The sequence below is a fragment of the Pholcus phalangioides genome, unplaced genomic scaffold (assembly GCF_987345545.1).
Source record: "Pholcus phalangioides strain wild (caught in Gottingen) unplaced genomic scaffold, Ppha-v1.0 ptg000018l_1, whole genome shotgun sequence".
Classification (NCBI taxonomy): Eukaryota; Metazoa; Arthropoda; class Arachnida; order Araneae; family Pholcidae; genus Pholcus; species Pholcus phalangioides.
This window is the reverse complement of record NW_028301611.1, coordinates 14407110-14422083: the sequence shown is the minus strand read 5'-3', so window position 1 is coordinate 14422083 and position 14974 is coordinate 14407110. Positions and strand designations below refer to the sequence as shown.

General features: G+C 34.9%; 1 protein-coding gene across 1 annotated transcript in view; it reads right to left on the bottom strand.

The window, feature by feature from the left end:
- LOC149071761 (neurotrimin-like) overlaps positions 1-14974 on the bottom strand; it is a 45377-nt gene that overhangs the window by 14923 nt on the left and 15480 nt on the right. The window contains exons 3-6 of the mRNA XM_089247814.1: positions 11927-12134; positions 9293-9457; positions 8909-9040; positions 861-1148 (exon numbers count right to left, since the gene is read on the bottom strand). Coding sequence (XP_089103940.1) covers positions 861-1148; positions 8909-9040; positions 9293-9457; positions 11927-12134 — 793 coding nt within the window. The remainder of the gene's footprint in view (positions 1-860; positions 1149-8908; positions 9041-9292; positions 9458-11926; positions 12135-14974) is intronic.

Genomic DNA, 14974 nt, shown 5'->3' with positions numbered 1-14974 from the left:
GTTCTGTGCGGTAAACCACCGCCCAGTGAGAAACAACTCACTGACCTATATCAATCAAATCACCAATCAGAGGCGCTGACACGAAGAGAACTTTGGGAGGTGGCTGAAAAGTTATGGTCGTCCCGTATTTACGAGACTCAAGCACGTACGCTGGAGGAGGAAAGTGCATTGCAATGTTTTCTAAAAAAAAATATTGAAGGGGAGGGCTCAGTCCCCTTTACAAAATTTATTCGGGAGGGGTGCTCAAATGGTTCCTGGGTTCCAACACCTATACAACCAATTATAATTGTAAGCTGCAAATGGATATCTTCAATGCATTTTATGGTGGTACAAACAATGCCAATTCAGAAGTGGTGCGAACATTGGCGTAAATTTGATGACGAGTGATGATAATGCTACCTCTCGATATGACGAGGTAGGCTTTGCACCGATATAAAATCAAAATTTGGTCAAACAAAACTTTCGCCAACAGAAAGATTACTTAATTTATAATAAGGAATAATAACATTTGATAGAGTTAAATTTATGCGATTGAATGGAAAAAATTACTGAGAATTTACAAAAATTTCTCGATATACAAAGAGGTTTATTGAAAACATCGCCGTATTAAATATAATCTCCGAATTCGAGATTTAAATTTAATGTTGTGTAGAAAAATCATCAAAATCCATTTTATTTTAATTTGATCGCAAAATGTCGTTGACAAAAACCGAAAAAAGACGTGATTCTAATTATTTATAATATCTACATTAAAAATTCAATTTCGATAGAATGCCGTCATCGAAACGTTTAAATAATATTTTTAAATTCATCATTCTATTGAGTATTAAAATTTTCTAGTACCTATACAGTAAACTTACCAAAAAGTCGTATAACTCCTTCAGTCGAGCCCAACGAATTTCTCGCTACACATTTGTAATTGCCGAAATCCTCTTTCTTCAAATCTGATATCACAAGCATCATACTGACTTTATATACGTTGTCCGACAATGTCACAGAAAACCGTTCGTCTGGGACAACCATGCAGCTGTCCGATTTCGTCCAATAGTTAATAGACATGGGGAAAGCTTCAGTATAGCAGTCCAACGTGACCGTGTCACCAACAGAAGCATATGCCAATTGATTCGGTATCCAAATCATGGGAGGAACTGAAAGTAAATATCTTAACTTAGGATAGCCAGGGATGAGCTATAGTGCCAACACATTAAATCTTAGAGAACTAATCACAATAATAATCAAGCTGATTTCCTTGACTTAAGAATAAATATTGCTAACAATTTGGATTTAACTGGTATATACGGCAAAAAAAAAATAGGCTTTAATTTCAAAGTCAATTTTTTTAAATAATCACAATTATAATATGAACAAAAAGGTTTTAAAAAATATTTTTTTTTCTCAACTATCTCGCATCAAACATATCTGTAATAATGCCAAAGATTTTCGAAATGCCTTAAGTAATATCAACAAAATATTTTTCCTCCATACACCTTGGACTTACTTCCTCCTCACACCAATAAGTGTTCACTCTAAATCTGACCGCCAGTGGCTAGACCTTGCATATGGTATGTACTTTCTTCTTCTACATCTACTTTTATCTGCATTTCATTTGAATTTTTTGACTGAAAACATATTGCTCATATTTTTGACAACAAAAATGTTTTGGCTATATTTTTCATTTATTTTTCTTTCGATTTTTTCTATAATTATTGAATTTGGTGGTACTATAGCAGAACGTTGGGGGAATCGATCATCTATTTGGGCTTTGCGAGGATCAGATGCTCTCAGAAACGTTCTGTTTCAAGCCAGTGTCATTGTTCTCTTCCCGATGAAAGCACGAGACATTGGCTTCGATTCATTTCATTTTTGTATTTTTCAGTCTTTATATGATGCTTTCACTTTTCGTATTATGCTTTCAAATGTATTTTTGCAAAATATGCATGCATACAGCTGCCTATGGCACAGGTACTGGTGAGTTTCGACAACAATCAATTAATTTTCACAACATAATGTAAATTTTTTGATGTATATATATTCTTATTCGAAATAACACTGCGGACAGAGATTATAGAAAAAAAAAAATATATTATTTACAAACCAATGAATGACCCAAATAAGATGCAATTTATGAAAAGTCGCCTGGCAGTCGAGTGGTTAGGGAACTAGCTTCTCACTGTGCAGGTCTGGGTTCGAATCCCGTTTGGGCCATGGATGTTTACTAACACTAACAAATTCCCTGGACGGATCATGCTGATCCCTTGGGAATGCGTGGGGATCACGTTATTATAAAAAAAAAAAGTTATGGAACTCATCGTAAATGTTGCCCGCGTTTTAAAATTATACATGGATTAGCTGCAGTTGAATTTCCTTTGATGACGAGAAACAAAATTCTCTTTTATATTGAATATTTTTTTTTTTCAAACAAACTAAATATGAAATAATTTTTATTCAAATATTAAATACTTTAATCAATATCAAGTACTTTAATTTCAAACAGAAACTTAACATTAAATACTTTTTTCCAACTTGATACTTTGGTTTCTCGTTATTATTCGAAGTTCTACTGCAGCTATGATATAAATTACATTTTATTGGGTTCATTCACTTGCTAGTAAAAAAAAAAGTTTCTTCTCCTCATCTCTGTTTCATCCTTAAATATTTAAATACTTTTTTACAAGGGTTATATTATCTTATAAAATTATAATTACCTAAGTACCTTTGCTATTCTAAGAAAAGCTACGCAAATACATATTTTCAGAATAAAATGTAAAAGGACTTACAATTAAACTGTTAATTATACCCCTGATTCCGGAGGAGATAACACTTATTAGATCATTTTACCAAGTTAAAATCATCGAAGCTTAATTCACTTTAATTGAAAGTATCGAATAGCCTAAAAAAATAATTTGTTTAAAAAGCTATCACGACAATTATGAATATTACTTTCTTTTTTACTTTCATTTATTTGAATATGTATTTGATATTTATACTATTTTTTATGCAAACGAAGAAATATTGAAGACAATCATATTGTATATTTAAAAGTTATAAATATATATTTATATTTTTTATCACTTTCATGAGTGAAATATGTTTTTTCTTTTAAATAGTATGTGTATAATCTAAATCAAAGCAATATTTATGAAATATATAATACTTACTACATATGTAAATATATACAATCGTTTTTTTTTTTTATCTCCATTAATCTTACCAAGCACGAAATCATTTTTTGTTAGCTGAATTAATTTCTTTGATGTTTTTATGTTGAGTTATCCTACTTAATAACTGTCTGATGTAATCTGTTTAATTATTTTTCCGCTTTTATACGTCCGTTGAAGGGTATCGTTTTCAATGATACGGAAAAAATAATCAATTAACTGTTATCTTCGTACCCCACTTGTCCCTATTTTTTTCTTTTATTCCAAAAAAAGTGGTTTAGTTGGTATAAAATTATCATGATACCATCATTTTTCGTATCACTTCTTTTTATTTTTCCTAACGAGTCTTCACTGTAACTTTGAATTAATTCGTCTTTGATATTAATTAGCAAAATTATTTATAAAAGAAGAGGGAAGAAAAATACACGCAAACATGAGAAATGATTAATAAATTATAAAACCCACACTAATCTGTTAGCTAGTCTTTCAAACACAAAGAACCGAAGACCAGGTGGTCTAGCGGTTTCTCTTTCGATTAATAAAATATGAGGTGGTATACGATTTAAATTAGATATTGTATTTCAATAACCTATGTCTCACACATTTTTAATAAAAAAAATTATGAAACACTTACTGATCGTTATTTATTATTCTGAGCCGAAACTAAATGGTATCATGACATGCTGATGAAAGGTAATTTATTTTTGCAGTTGGTCCTGAATATTTCAGGTTTTACATGATGCTAAAATTGGTGTTGTTTTGCTATACAGTTTTATTGTTTCCTACATACTTATTACACAGAAATGCATCTTCGCTGGCATAATCATTGCTACGTACGCCGTTGCCTCTATAGGGGCTGAGCATTCGGGTACCACAGGACCTATGTCCCGACTCGCCATTACTCAACTCTGATTGACTCGCCACTAATCAACGAATTGGCAGAGATTTATGGTATGATTAAACCTCAAATGCATATCCATACATCACACAATGAACCAAATAAGTCACCACATACCAACTCTGACCATACAGCTATACTGCCTTTAATGAGTTTGGTAAAAAATGAAGGCTCCATCACTCCGTGGTCACCTCAAGCTCGTAGGGAAAATCTCCTTTTGTGTAACGTAGGGTCAAACGTAGGGCATCTGACAATTAACTTCACGGACTAAGACGAGCATCTTACCACCAAGCTAATCGGGCGCTGGATTGCCTTAACAGAAGATCAAATAACAGACTTAATCCTTCACCTTAACTTGGGGTCTCGCCTCATCTGAGACGAACCTATCAGGCTATTGAACGAATTCTAATCTGTAAAGCTGTGTTCCAATCATACTCCGAAAAAATTCTTGATCACACTTCAGGCATATATATTGTCGGATAGACAAAAGACCAAGAATATCAACTACAGCGGTTACAGAAATGTCATCAAGGAATGTGACAAAACAGGCATGCTGCATGCCGTAATCACAACGTGTATACCAGAAATCCCACCCTGTTATCTTAACTTGTATCTTTTTTCCAGACTCATCTGTAATTTCTTTCAAACTGATTACTCCACCGGTCTATCACCATGGACAGTTTACTACTGATTGAATTGTGACGGATGCGTGAGTACGTGTACCTAATAGTCTGAGAATGAAGCGTTGTGTGTGAATTTTTAGTGCTGTCATCTATAATATACAGTGTATGAAGTGTAGTGACTCAATATCTGCACTATTGCAAGTACAGATGTACAATAGCATATATACTACGGCAATACAATATAAAACCATGTCTAATCTTTATGAAAGCTGTTGTCTGAAACATGGGAGTATAACCCCCTTTAGAGCTGCTGGAAGGACTTTTAAGTCCCTTGGGGTCACAAAGTGTATGTATTTATGTGTTTTTATGTTTGTACCCATGTGTATGTTTGCATTTGTATATATGTCTGTGTTTTTGTGATTTGTTTACTAAATTAAAAAAAAAAAGTTCGTTTCTTTCTGTGGAAAGAATGTTTAACGGAGAGATTTTTCCCGCATTTGCTCCTCGAAGTTGGAAACCGCAGAAAACAAACTTCAGCCGACCACGACTGTGGCACCGGTGGGATTCGAACCGGGTCATTGCGGTGTGAGCCCGTCACTATGACCACTCAACCACCGCAGCGGCAGACTAACCTGTACTGGATATATTTAGTCACTTACACCAATATCGACCGAACTGCACACGTCACGGACCCTCCACGTGTGTGTGTGTATACGCGTGGCACCTCAAAGCTTCCTTATACAACGTGTAAACCTTTGACAACCCCTCTCACCATGTGGAAACAACTGTGATTTATAAAGTGGTGTAAACTTCAAAGGACTGTAAAATTGTTTTTCTGTATTCCGTGACATTTTTACTAAAACGTGAACTTTAAAGGGGCTTTTCCTCTTTACAGGTCTACAAAAATATTTCGAATATATTTACCAGTTGGATATATTTTGTTTGTTGACCCTGGTATATCCTTACTTTCTTGGGTCAAAACTTGTATTTAGAAGAAAAAAAATCCATAAAAAAAAAATTAAATAAGTGGAAGAGTAGATCAACTTCCCAATAATTATATATATCAATATTGAAAAGTCTCCAACAAATAAGGCAAATACACGAAAATTACACGTAGAGAGAGAGAGAGAAGACCGCTACTTTTTTTAAAAAAATTTAAATAGTTTCATCTCAATGATAGTTCATAATATTTTTATATATCTTATTCTTAAAAAAATCCATTCTATCTTCCATTCTCAAGGGATAGCATTAGTTTTTACGGACAAGAGAGAAGGAAATGAATTCAATATATATTTTTTTTTCCTTTCCTTGAGTACGTCATGAACATTTTCACGGGAAAACAATTACTATTTTATTTTTTTTAAACGGCGAGTAATAAAAAGTCTCCAAACGTATTCATAACAATAACTAATTGCTTTTCATTGAGTTAACGTAGTAAGAAATCACCAAAAACATCGATAAATAACACCAATAAAATCATATCTTGGAGTATTCATTGATTATGAATCTTTTTTGAATCTCTATGTGTTGGTATTTCACCAAGTTTCCACTGCCAATTCAAAACAGCTCGTCGTCGCACTGGGAGTTTGTGTTTGGCGGGCAGGGGTCGAGTCCTTTGTTTGCCCGTGTAGCAAATCTTGGGATTCCGTGGATAAAGATTATCTCACAATCCGGCGGTGACCTTTTAGTTAGAAATTCCTTGGAATATGGAGTGTATTACCGTTCGTTTAGGATGATGTAAATTCAAAACATCGACACAAAACCGTAACTTAATTCACATATTTCAATATAGTTTTAATTATTTTAGAGGATTTTGTTCCGTTTTCGAAACCGAGCTGACATAAAAAATGAGAGACATCGAATTGAATAACTTCGCTTATACGTAATTGCGTACAATTTTTCGCAATTCTTTTCCATTTCCTTCTCGCACAGCTTATTGATAACATATCATCACATTAATCCGAAACATGATAGCATGGTGCAAAATCCCCGCTCCCCAAATATCACGAATTTTCAGGAAAAAATATAAGTCCTCGAACTTTTTCTGGAATTTTCTTTTCTTCTTTTTTTCCCCTCTTCGCTTGTACAAGTTCGAATAGACACTTGAACAAACTCGTGGTGTCGAGGCAGAAAATTGAAAATTATGGGGCAAAGTGTAAACATCCACTACCAAAGTTCTGTACGTTATGTGTATTTATTTTCTTTATTTTATCATTCCTTTATCCTTTTTTTTTCTTATTTTCATTCTATTTCTTATGTCTCTTCGGGCTTAGTCGAAAAAAAAGGGGGGAATAGGAATAAGGAAAAGGATGATGGTGTTGCATTCTTCTCTCCAGTCTCTTGTTCTTTGATCAGTGGAATGTTCGTGTAGTATTTCTTATTTCATTTCTTTTCTTTTCCGGAAATTCGAATTCGGAGGAAAAAAGAATTTTCTCTTTAATCCACTTTATCGTTTGCTTTTTATTTGCTTTATTTTATTCTAGCAGCTTTTATGGCAAAGTATTAAAGCTCTTAGAATTTTGGCTAATGTCCAGAATGAGAAACACCATCTCCTTCTCTTAGTTTTTAATTCCTTGTTTGCCACTTCTTTATTTCGTATGTGCTGTTAGTTCCTATTGCTACATACATACAAAATGAAATTCAAGAGTCGTAGCGGAAGATATACAAGATAATTTTTTACTCTTTTTTTTCATTCCGAGGAAAAAAATAGAAAGCATTCTAAACATGACTTGTTTGTCTTTGTTCACCAAAAATGGAGAAATAACACTCGTTCGTTTCACACACGGTGGAAAAGAGCAACGATAAAGGAAAATGTGGGCGTACATGCACATGAATGCACTTTTGAAATCCAATCTTCAAGCTATAAAGTGTTCATACATTGCTACGTATTCTTACGAAAAAATTATTTCCGTACTCTCGTGTGTTGTCGAAATTCTCTAAATATTTCAATATCATTTTTACTAAAACATAATTATTTTAAGAGATAGATGTATATGGTATTGTGTGTCCAAGTAACATGCCCCTAACTTCAAACAGCAATTTAAATTCAATATTGTAACAAAGAGGGGCGATATCAGAAAATATTGACTCACAAACACTGAGATTAGGACTAGAAGTTTTCTACGAGCGTCATTACACACGCTGTCATTGTTACAAGCAAACAAAGAGTAAAACTGTGTCATCACTGTAGAAGGAACAATTGTTTTGCTGTGGAGATATTGGCTCCCATTGATGATGAATTTGATTTTCTCTCTAGGATTGTTTCTTTTTTTGTATGAGACATTTGCGACAGCAGACATTCACCTGAACATGCTGGAACTTCATGCATTTCTACAAATGCAACATTTGCAATCCAATGTATTCCAGCAAGACCGGAAGGGGAGGGGGCGCCGTCAATGGGGCACATTTGTTCAATCATTTTTATGCACAAATTTCACTAACGAATAAGCTTCACTTAACGATAATAAGAATAAGCAATGGACCATTGACCTGGCCATTCAGATCACTAGATCCACTAGATATTTTAACAATACAAAAAAGACTTAGTTGCAACAGAAAGATCTGTGGGCTGCAAAATCTTTGCGAGAATTACAGATGTTATTTGCTAATAGCACTCCGCTACAAAAGTTATGTCTGGAGGCCGACTACCAATTGGATATTATCCAGGCAGCAAAATAAGAAACATATTAAAGTACATTGATTATTTTACAAAAACAAATTGTGAATGTTGATGTTTATTTTGAATGCTTTGCTCAACCTTTCTATCATTTTATAAATTGCAGGAACTGTTTAAAAATAAGGATGTTTGGACTTGACAACCTGCATTTGTTATGGAGATAGGTATCACACAATATTACACAATGTAGAATACCATTTTAACACGTCGAATGATGAACGAGAATGAAGAGAATGGTATTATAGTTATATAGTGAGATTTATATGAATTGTTCTTTACTGAAATTAAAAAATAAGTTAGGTTAACTAAGAGTTAGGGAATTTGATGCAATCCCCCCTCTATTTTCTGTGAAAACTTTTTCAAACATTTTTTTTTATCGTTAATCTTTTTGGTAGATTCATGCACGGAACAAAATGTCATGAATGAAATTACGTGAGTGGACTGATATCAAATGCATGGTATAATAAGATTTTTTTTGCATATGTTGAATAAATAACAAAATCGATTGCAGTAAAAATATCGCAATAAAAGTATTAATAGCGGATCATCTTACATAACACTTGCAGCATAATTCCTCTGGTAACAGTTTGTGGTGGCCTGTACGGTGAGATGTATGAGGACGTAGCGGAACAGAGGTACATACCCATATGGAGTCGGCTAACTTTCAGTATGGTTAGCTCTTCACCTACATATAGACAAAAAGTTAGTTGTGATAACTTCTGTTACTGTACTTCACTATAGATATCTAAGACATTTTCTTCTTCGAAATTCAGTGAATATGTTACAAGTGAAGCTCAGAATAAAGCTTTAGAGAAGCTTTATCAGCCTCCAGGGTGGCGCAAGGGTTAAAGCCCGCGGTTGGTATATCCATTTCCATGTTTTACCACATGCATATAAAGCAATACAGGTATTTCTTGTAATTTTTTTAACAGTTTACCTTTGATCATACTGGACTTGTGGTCAAGTAATAACCTTCCATCCTCTCTTTCCCAAGAGACTCGTGGAGGCGGATATCCTCTGACTCTGCAGCTGAGAGTAACATTTGTACCTTCTCTAGCGAGAACTTCAACATTCTCCCCTCTATCTACGAACTTCGGAGGAACTACAAAGGCGAAAAATATTACATAACAACTGTTTTGAGCATCGAATAATCATAATCAAATAACAATAATGAAGATGAAGAAACTCAAAAGTTATGCGGGTTTTTTTCTTTAATATTAACAGCTGATTAAAAATATTGTATTGTATTGCTGATTAAAAATATGTATACACCGTATACATATACGGTGTATTATAAATATCCCGTAGCTTAATTCCCCATGATTTAATTATGATAAATACAGGGTGTCTTGTCAGTCCTATATAACTCGGCGTTTATCGCATCAACCATTAGTCGACGAAGATCGGTACCGATGTAAAAAAAAATTTTAAATCTGTTCAAACATCATCTCGTACCAGTTTTGAGAGTGAAAGGCACATTATGCCACAATATAAAAATAAAAATCCTATTTTTTATTTGGATACCTTGGCCTCTAAGCGCAAAATTTGCAGAGATAAGTTGGAAGTTAAAAGCAGAAATGTGGGAAAAAGCGGTGTCTGTTAGTTTATTCTGTTCTTTCCCAACTTTTCTTCGATTTTGAAATTCAAATATTTCAACGAATATTGCACTTATAAACATGGGAAGTTTTATTGCCCTCAGGAGAGACAGTCAACAGCTTGATAATTGGGGTTTATAAAAATTTATATAAACAACACGTTCTAAAGAACGTGTTGTCTATATATATATATATATATATTTTTTTTTTTTTTTTCATTTTGCGACAATGTATTTCCACTCATAAAACTGGTACAGGGTGATTTCTAAACATATTTTGAGGATTTTGTAAGACAGAAACATTCCTTGCGTGTTCGTAACCCAAGAGTAGTTCGTAACCGAATCTTATTGTGTTCTTTATAAACCGAGGGTAAATGGTAATTCGATTCATCAAATCAGTGCATAAAATTGTGAATAAAAAAAATCTCAACTTCCCAATTTACTTAACCTTCCCAATCCACCATCAAAAAGAAAACCACGAGCTCACTCCTTTTCATTTATTTTCAATCCATTCTAATAACCAAGTAGAAGAAAAGAAATGAAACCTCCATCTCAAAATCCATGCAACCAAATAGGGAAAAATAGCACTTAGTTTAACCAGAGAAGAGAACAAAAAAAAATTGGAGGGGGGAAGGGATGCTATTTATTTTACTGTCAGATTTCCCTCGTTTAAGTAGTTTTCCCTCTTAAGGGCTGTTTGTTTTGCTAGTATTCAGTTCTGTTTGCGGGAAGGAAAGAAATAGAAATGGTGGCGAAAAAGAGGGCAGATGATTGGGTTATAAGCCAGAGTTTTGTGGTTTGGTACGGAAGCGGTATGGTTGCATTCGGTGAATGGATCCGATGGCCATTTTCTTCCGTCTCTCTTTCTCTCTCTCCCTCCGTCTTGGAATCAATATACTGGTATGTGGTGGTCGTTAAGACAAGCAGAAATTCTCTGTGGTTTTTTTTCCTCCCCCTTATACTTATATGCATGTTCTTTTTCCTATGTTTAGTGTGAGGGGAAATTGACCCTGTTTGCATAGTCGAGATTGAAGTACGTAGGGAATAGAATGATTGGGGATAAAAAAAAAAAAGGTATACACATAAGATGACGCTGGTGATGATGGTGATGAACAAAAAAAATCAGGATTGGGAGAGAAGGAATTCGTATGGATGAGGAGAATTTCGTTTTTCCTATTCCTTCTTGGAATGTCTGATGTCATTACTTCCGGACATTTCTTTGTGGTGTGGTAACAGCCCAGAAGGAAAAGAAAAAAAAGAGAGAAAAACCAACTCTAGGTAACATAAAATAAATAAATGTACTTCAAATGCATGTCGTAGTTATTTGGGAATTTATATTGGTCTGCTTTATTCCTTACTTAATTCTAGTTGGAAGAGCCAGGAGGTTGCTTTCGCTCATAATAAATAACAGGAGCCATTTTCTTTTGAATAAACATTGCAGTGAAGATAGCATTTCCGTTCTGCTTTACGTGGCTCAAGTATTTGGATCTATTAACTTGCTTTATCTTGCTTTACAATGTAGGTATAAGGGATGTCTTGCAAGTATTATTGCGGCTTTTATCTCATCAACCGTTTGTCGTAGAGGCATGGTTAATATAATTGAAATTAAATAAGTCCAATCCCGGCTCTGCCTGGTATGGGGATATAAGCCGTTACCTTGTAAGGTTAGGATAGTTTCTCTCTAGGATAAAAGTTTCCATTGTAAGTATGGTGGCTTTATGGTATGCATTTGAGCATAAAGCAGTGTTGTGAAAATGGACACTAGAAATCTTCGGGGGGAGGATACTTAGGAAGAAATTAATCAGGTTTACATTGGTTCCTATAACGAAAAATATTTCCGTTTGCGAATAATTCGGTGTACGAACGGATTTCAGGCACAAATTAAGTTCGTAAACCGAGTTTCGACTGTATATAGAACTTTTGACCTCAAATGTATTTTTTCTCAAAATATGATTAATAGTAATTGATTATAATAACCTAGGACTTCCAGGAAGATTACTTTCTTCTTCATTGGAGTAGTGTTTATCTGGCACATGTACTGCCCCCTGTCACTTTCTTCGACGTTGGCGATTTGCAGATCCCAGTGCTGTCGAGTCTTGTGATGCAGCGTAATCCTGTAGTTCCTGGTAATGACATGTGTGTGAATGGAGAGGATTGTCTGGCTTTCGACTCTGATCCATGCTACCTTCATAGAATACGGTCGAGAAAAATTGAATAAAATAAATTTATAGGTATATGTTTGAGACAAAAAAAAAATTAATGAAACTATATCCTTTTCATACATTAACTATTTCGAGAAAGTTGAATCTGATGGATTATAGAATATCTGGAAAGAATTCACTCATCTTGCAGCCTATCGCCGATAATTATGTTAAACGGTGTTTGGGGGAGGATCGGTATTCATCATTTTCTGAAACCATCCAAGAAAAAAAGATTGTGATAGGAAATAAAAATCATTGGCACAATTGAGAAATTCATTGAAAAATTATTATTGTTTGCATTAGCATGCTCGTCGTGGTCAAGAACTGTTTTGGTTGTAATGAAAGGTAACTCAAAATTGTACGTATGGATGATGTTGCTCTGCAAAACATGTAAAACAACGGCAACGGCGACTTGACCGCAGCAAAAAATAGCGACCGCAGGGAGTCCCCCATCCAGGGGTTAGCGCACCAACCTCTCGATGGGTGTAGAAAACAAGCCTGCCGTTCGGAATCGTCAATAAATTGTAGGTCCCAGTCTAATTAGCCCTCGTGTGCAGAAAATTACCGTGGTGCGATAAAAATGATCAAATGATGTAAAACAACGGTGACAAACATTTGACACAGATAATTACAGTAGACATTACATTTTGCAATATATCAAGCCCTTCGCGATCACGGACGAAATATGCCGCCGAATCGCCAGTGAAAAAAAACAGATGAAATACAGTGGAACTTCGGTTAACGAGCAAAATTTTTGAAAAAAAATTGACTCGGTTAACGAGCGATGATTCGCAAGAACTAGTGTCAAAAAATGTCTAGAAGTTGACAGCAGATGAAGTGATGGTTCTCTTTCGCACGCATGTGGGGATCTGTGTAAAGTTCTGTAGAAAACATCACCCAAATAAAGCTGTAGCAGTGTGTGAGCAATGAATCTGTCCAACGAACACTGTAATTTCCCATTTCCTAGATATCCTGAAAAAGGAGGTAAAAACAAGTGTCTTGCAAAGTCTTGCAAAAAAAATTGCAAACACCAAGAAGTCTGTAAGTCGTCCAAAACGGTAGTCCTCCTCTCCCACGTCGTTTAGAGCAAGTTAATAGTCAATCATATTTGTAATCATTAGCGTATTGTATGTTTATTTATGGCATTATATATATATTATGCATATTTTATTGTTATTGTTACTGAGTTTAATTATTGATTGAATGGTGTTTTATTAGCCATTTCTATATGAATGCATGATTGTGGAACGAATTATCCGAGTTTCTATTATTTCCTATGGGGAAGTTTGATTCGAATAACGAACTTTTCGGATAACCAGCACGTTGGCGGAATTAATTAAGCCGGTTAACCGAAGTTCCATTGTATCTAGTTATTTGTTTTCTTCCCTGTTTTCTTACTATCGAGAAGCTTTATTGGAACCCGTTGGGTCGAGGTGTTTTTCTCCTCCTCTTTTAACTACACTGCTGTTAAGGTTTTTCGCCAAATGGCGAAAAAATTGGGGCTATGCATATTCCTGGATTGCTGTTGATTTATCTTCAGTTGATATGCTATAATATATGGGTACTATCAGCGCACATGTTTGATCTAGGTGAAGCCATATGCAGGGAATTCTGGAAATGAATAATTGAACAGACACTCACACAGGCGTCAGTGCATCTATAGCCGCTATGCGGTTGCGTGTGTATCTGTTATATGATTCTAGATTGCGGATGTTCCAAGATGATTGTGTCAATTTATATATTCATTTTACATTTTATTGCATTCGTCTGAAGTGATTATGCTTCTTCGTTTTTAATAAAATTTTCCGGATGCACCCAAACTTCGGGATTTCTTAGATATCTCTCTGAGATAGGAATAGGGGTGTGTCTTGTCTTCAAAGGTCAAAGGTTGCGTGTTGATCGTGCTGGACTCTTACAATGAACATTAAAATATATTGAGACATCACAGTGGTAGACGGCTGAAGTTGGTTCTCTGCGGTTTTCCAACCTCCAAGTGCGGATGCAAGTCTGTCTTATATTTGAAAATATCTCTTCGCAGAGAGCAGGTCGTCTTTTATCACGACGCTTACATTACATGAAAATTCCAGCATTTACCACCTTTATTTCAAAATATGGATGACAGCACGAGCAGAACACGAAACAATCGTACCTCTTATAATATATTAAAACCTACCCATACTCTCCGAAATTATATTCCGTCATATACCAGTTCATCAAAGATTCTACTTGTATGGTGAAGTATTAGTAGTATGTCTGTAAAAAAAAACTGCGCTGATATTTTTCTGGTAAACTCGATGGGTCAAAGGTGGGACTAAGGACGCATTCAAGATCCAGCGCAGAGTACGATTGAAAAAACAAACACATTTTATATACTTATCTATGGTGTCACGGTAACTGAAATTGAGGAAACTTTTTTATTCTGATCTTAATCTGGGAAGTTCAGTTTTTGTTCTAGTTATACTTGTTATAACTCTTCTTTTTACCATCTGCTGTGAAAGCTTCCTAGGAAACGGGTGTTAGAAATGGCTCTTATAGAGCACGGGACGTGTTTTTGCAATGGTGATACACACCATACAAACACTGAATGATATCACCCCAACCCTATACCAAGTAAAAAAAAAACACATTAGTTCTTAACACAGAAGATAATAATTCTAGTTCTCAGTTAATAATTTCTTCCAATGAGAAATTTACTTCGTAGCTCAGAAGAAACATATTAGTTTCATCCCAGCATTGGAATCAAACTGATGAAATTTCGAGAAACGGGGTAAAATGCTATGACAAAATAAGTTCGGGGTGCATATCGTTGACCAGATGGCCCGAA